The sequence below is a fragment of the Elgaria multicarinata genome, chromosome 1 (genome assembly GCF_023053635.1).
Source record: "Elgaria multicarinata webbii isolate HBS135686 ecotype San Diego chromosome 1, rElgMul1.1.pri, whole genome shotgun sequence".
Classification (NCBI taxonomy): domain Eukaryota; kingdom Metazoa; phylum Chordata; class Lepidosauria; order Squamata; family Anguidae; genus Elgaria; species Elgaria multicarinata.
In genome coordinates, this window is record NC_086171.1 from 165,678,222 (window position 1) to 165,683,726 (window position 5,505).

The 5,505-nt window shown below is 46.3% G+C and overlaps 1 protein-coding gene across 1 annotated transcript; it reads right to left on the bottom strand.

Moving 5' to 3' along the window:
- Window positions 1–1,360: 1,360 nt before the first annotated feature.
- Window positions 1,361–4,880, bottom strand: KISS1 (KiSS-1 metastasis suppressor). Its single transcript, XM_063138819.1, has 3 exons — window positions 4,834–4,880; window positions 4,205–4,317; window positions 1,361–1,650 (listed from the first exon to the last, which is right to left on the bottom strand). The coding sequence occupies exons 1-3, from the start codon at window positions 4,878–4,880 to the stop codon at window positions 1,361–1,363; spliced, it is 450 nt and encodes a 149-aa protein (XP_062994889.1).
- Between the last annotated feature and the right edge of the window lie 625 nt (window positions 4,881–5,505).

Sequence of the window (5,505 nt, forward strand, 5' to 3'; positions counted from 1 at the left end):
CTTGCTTTTTGTGATTCCTTGATGCTCCGCCCCTTCTTTATTTCCCCTCGCATTGGTTCTTGTGGTGGGGGAAGTCAGTATACCAGTTCCAGGGCTGCTATATGCCCCCCCTCCATTCTGGGAGGAGTGTGTGACTTGGGAAGGCAGGACAAAGCCACTCCAGTTGCTGGCCAAACATGACTACAGAACACTCACTATTTGCCCTCTCCAACAACTGAGTTCCAATGGAAGAGAAGCAAATGGATTGGTTTGCATTGCATGGCTGGCTCATCATGGGTTATTTAACCCACGATGAGTTGAGGTGTGTGCCAGGCATGTGCAGCCACCTTTTTGATTGTACAATCCCTGATTGGGCTGATCAGGGGTTGCACCATATAAGCCTGATTGGGGTGTACAATCAAAATGGTGGCCATACAAGCCCAACACGCACCACAGCTCATAGTTGATTAAATAACACATGACGAGCCGTCAGTGTCATGTAAACTGCATCACTGGATCTTTCTGCAAATGCTCTAGGGTGGACTTCATTCTCCACCCGCATAAAGGGAGATCTGCTATATTCTGCAGTCCCTGGGAAGCCCATAAGATTGCAGCCTAAATGGATTATCTTGCATTTTTCAAAGCTGGAATGTGCTTATATATCAAAAGGCTGATGCTTTTCCGTTTCAGGCAGTCCTGAAATAATTCTGTTAATCTGAACAAATTTCACAAGTTAAATGAGCAGGACCTCTCTGCAGAATATTCCACAAACAACCCCCCAAATTTCACGTTGAGCTGAACACTCAAATAAAAATTGAGTTCCCTGTAGTTATTGTGAAAATGTCAACTGCGACATTTGTGTCAACTGCATATTTGAGATTCAAATTGTGGCTGGCTGGCTTTTTTGCAGAAAAATAATACAATAAGCAAATTAGTGGGGGGGATGTTACTGTTCAACATAGTTTTTTTATTAACAACAACATCATCAATAACAACAAAACAACAACAACATACATACACACAATCTGGCATTTGGGAAAGGAATAAACAACAGCCTTCCCCAACCTCCAGATGTGTTGGATTACAACTCCCGACATGCCTCAACTAGGGGGTTGCTGTCCAACACATCTGGGGGGCATCAGGTTTGGGAAGGGTGCTTTGCACAATTGTGTCATTTGTTTCCCCTCTTTCCTGAAATTCTAGCATAAAGCATCTTGTGGTGAGGTTCAAATAATCAAGAACCCAAAGTGGTGTGGCATAGCCTTCCATTCTCTTGGAACACTGAGGAAGGAATCCATCACAATACTGGCACGTAGCACTCCCTTGCAGTCTCTCTCTCACCACCACACTTGGCTACAGCTGTTCTACACCTCCAAATTTTCTACTTGGCTTTCACTGCTTGCCTCTTGCCGTATCTTAAGCCGAACGAGTTCCAGTTGTACGTGGAAAGGTCATTCTCCCGTTCTACCAGCAACGCCCCCTGTGGGATGACAAGCATTCTGCTCCTTGCTGGATGCGTCCCTTGCCAGAACTGCAGCTGATGCTCCTGACGCTTGCACAGAAGGCTTGGTATGGTTTTCAGTCCTCCTTTCCCAGAGGTGGACATCCTTTTTGCACATGGGATGACATCAGCCCAGGGGATCAGATTGGCAACGTTCTTCGAAGGTTCACCTGTGGAGAATGAGAGACTTTATAAGGAGGGGACAGTTGAAGACTCACTGGTGGTGATGTTGGGGAATCTTATGACAGCACTGTGCCAAATTTTATTTCCAACCATTCGTTGGGGGAAAGAGCCAAAAGAAATTGCATCCAAAATTGTGGGAAGGGGTGAGAATTTTGGAGAAACTTCTCAGGGTGCAGTGTGTCAGTGCTTATCTTAATGGAAGGAGTTGGCTGAGGGGTGAGGTGGTGCGGTGTGCCTGAAAGCTGAGCGAGGCAGATGTTGTTAAAAGGAAGGAAGGAGGAGGAGGAGGAGGAGGAGACGCTCTGCTTTCAGGCATTCAGCAGGCAGCAGTACTGGAAAGGCCCAAGGAAGAAAGTCCTACTTAAGTCCTCCAGGGGGCTTTTCAGAAAGTTCAAGCAGCCAGGGAGGCGGCAAAGAGTGGATAGGATGGGATAAAAATGATAAAATAAACAGCACACACACCATCTCCCCTCAGCCACATCCTTCCAGCAAGGTAATCCTGGAAGCCCAACCCCCTGAGAAATGTCTCTGAAATCCTCAACATCCCTGCAAAAGAGGCTCAAAAAAGACTGCGTCTTTTCAGGGAAACAAAAGAGGCAGCAAAAGGGCAGGTGGGTTTCAGCACAGCATAGGTTTACACATCATCTCCCCATCATAGGGCATTTCTAGATGAGGGGAATGGAGGGTGACAATCTCACGATTTTATGATCACGAGATCGTCGCCCTTGTCTACACGTGGTGCGCGACATTGCAGCTGCCATTTTGGCTTTTTTTTTAAAGGAAAAGGAATACATGAGTGCTCGACTGAAATTGTAAGGTGTTTTTAAAAAAAAAAAAAAAAAAAAAAGCTCGCACTGCCCCCACCCCACCCCTGATGGGCAAAGAGCGCCTGAGGAGTTCTGTGCCCGGCTCCTCGTGTTACTCGCGAGAAGCCGGGGAGAAACCGCGATGACAGGCCGCACGTTCCACGGTCTCCGAATCATCCCAAGACCGTGGAAAAAATTGAAATTAATGGGTAGGGCAATAACCCAGGGAAAGGGAGGAATCATCCTTCCCTGCTCCCGAGATGCCCTGTGCATCATGTGGATGCACAGGGACAATCCGGGGATGATCCCCAGGATATCACCCTGTCTAGCTCTAGCAAGTGCTGAGGGGCACGGGATGTAGCCTGGTTAAAAAAAAAGGCACAAGACCATAGGAAGCTACCTTATATCAAATCAGACCAATCCAGGTCACAGTTGTCTACTCCAGAGGTGGCAACTCGTGGACTTCTAGATGTTTTGAGTTACAACTTCCGCTATTCTTCACCATTGCCGATGCGAGCTAGGACTGATGGGAGTTGCAGGTCAAAACCTCTGAATAGCTGTAAGTTGTCCTCCACCCCTGGTCAACACTGACTGGCAGTAGCTCTCCAAGATTTTAGGGGGCTTTTGCAGTCCTTCTTGGAGATGCTAGGTCTTAAACCTGGGATGTTTTGCATGCAACACATGTGTTCTACTATTGTGCCATTGCCTTCTCAAAAAATAAAATAAAAAATAAAATAGGCAGGGAAGTAAAAGGAAAGTACTCCTGTACTCCTGAATACCCTCTACTTTTGAGACTCAGCCACGTAGACTGCAGAGTCCACAGTGGTCTCCATCAGCCATGTGGATTGGCATGGTGGCATCCAATATAGGTTAAAGCAACCCATACATTGGAGCCAGTATGGTGTTGGCCTGGGAGTATTGGCCTGGGAGTCAGGAGATCCTACTTCTAGTCCCCACTCAGCCATGGAAACCCACTGGTTGACTTTGGGCCAGTCACAGACTCTCAGCCCAACCTACCTCACAGGGTTGTTGTTGTGAGGATAAAATGGAGAGGAGGAGGATTATGTACACCACCTTGGGTTCCTTGGAGGGGGAAAAGGCGGGATATAAATGCAATAATAAAGAAATAAAAATATTGGGACAGTAAGGAACAAAATATAGAAACAATATGGAACTGAAAACATTATGGAACTGAAAAACAATATACAACATGGAACTGAGAATCACCTCGATATATTTCCTCATTGTTCTTCTCTTGTACATCAAATTCAAATAACTGCTTAAGCGCATGGCAGCAGCTTTTTCTCCCCTTCAGGGTTCTCCTTAAACCTGATAAGAATCTGAGTGCCATCAGATGAGGGGGGGGGGAGAAATTGCATTTCCCTATCATCGCTTCCCCCCTTTCCCACTTCTGTTCCCACAATACTTCCTCTTTCTTCATACAGGGCAAGAAAGCAGAAGTAAACAATGACCACATGGCCATTTTTATTGGTCATTTTTATTGTACTGCTTTTCCTGCACACAGCAGGAAATGGCGGCACGTTCCATTTTAAAAAGGGGGGATTTAAAGCAGTCTATTTTCTGATGGAAAGAAGGCAAGAAGGAACAGGAGATGCATGGGAGGCCGATGTTGTCGTCAAAAGGACCTGCGAACATCTGTAAGTTGGGCGTAATGAGCATGCAATAAAATGCTCATTTGATGACATTCTCCGTCTGAACCGACCCCACTTGTTACCTGGATGCTTGGAGCCCTTAAGAGGGATATAGCTGTCTGTCAATTTTCCAAGTGGAGCTCTGAAGAGTAACAGGAGCAGCAGCAGCAGCAGCACGGAACTGACTAGATTCATCCTGGGATGGAGCAGATCTGAAATTACAGATAAAGGAAAAGAAAGTGGGGGATATGCTGAAAGTAAACACATTGGAAATAAAATGCTGGGGGTGAAACTGCTGAAATGACAGCTGCATGGCTTTCTAGCCACTCAGACAATTTATTTATTTATTTATTTATTTATTTATTTATTTATTTATTTATTTATTTATTGTTTATTACATTTCTATACCGCCCAATAGCCGGAGCTCTCTGGGCGGCTCACAAAAATTAAAACCATTCAAAGTATAAAACAACAGTATAAAACCGTAATATAATTGCCTTTGAGTTGCACTCATGCTATTATTTATATCACACATAGAGCTCATCTTGATGATGGCGCATCGGTGCTGCGAGCCCCCAACCCCCACATCTGTGCTCCTTCGTGTCATCCGCATGCAAAGGAGTGAGTGTGGGGGTTTGCAGGCAAGGAGAAGCGCCCATGCACCGGGGCACCTGCACCTCCTCATTTTCCAGTTTTTGTTTGTTTGTCTTACCTTTTCTTTGGAGGAGGCACCGTGCCCATGCACCGGGATGCCCGCATCGCCTTGCATCCCCATTTTTGTTTTTGCCTTTATTGCTTTTCCTCATGCCAGAGAAGTGTGGAGGCAGGACAGCGACCGTCCAGCTTGCTGGCCCACCCTTCCCACCCCGTTCGGGCAGATGGTGACCAATCAGGGGTCGCCATCTGCCCAGACATGCCTCCGAAGCAGGTCCGGAGCAAGGCGACAGATGGCTGATGCCGTCGTCGCCTCGCTCCAAGTGGAAAAAGTCGGGGTAAGTTCCCAAGTTTTTAAAATCAGAGCTCCAGGGGAAAGCCCTGGGATGGCTCTGTGATGGTGGCTGCATCATATAAACGACCTGCCACCACTGTGTATCCACCCTGGGGCAAATCCCTCATCAAGACAGGCCCATAGACAGGGCCAGTGAAACATCATTTTCCCTTACTCCGTTCCATTTCATTGACATATGCTACTGAGCATCTCAAGTGCAATGGAGCACACTCAATATTACGAAATGAAGCCTGGTTCCCCTTTTCTGCCAGCACTTCCTATCAGATTTCACATATATCTAAATTCTGAAAAGGGGAAGGGAATCTATTCCATTCGTTATTTAGCACACAGATGACCTCTTCAGTCATTTGCAAGTAGATATGTGTGTGGAATTTA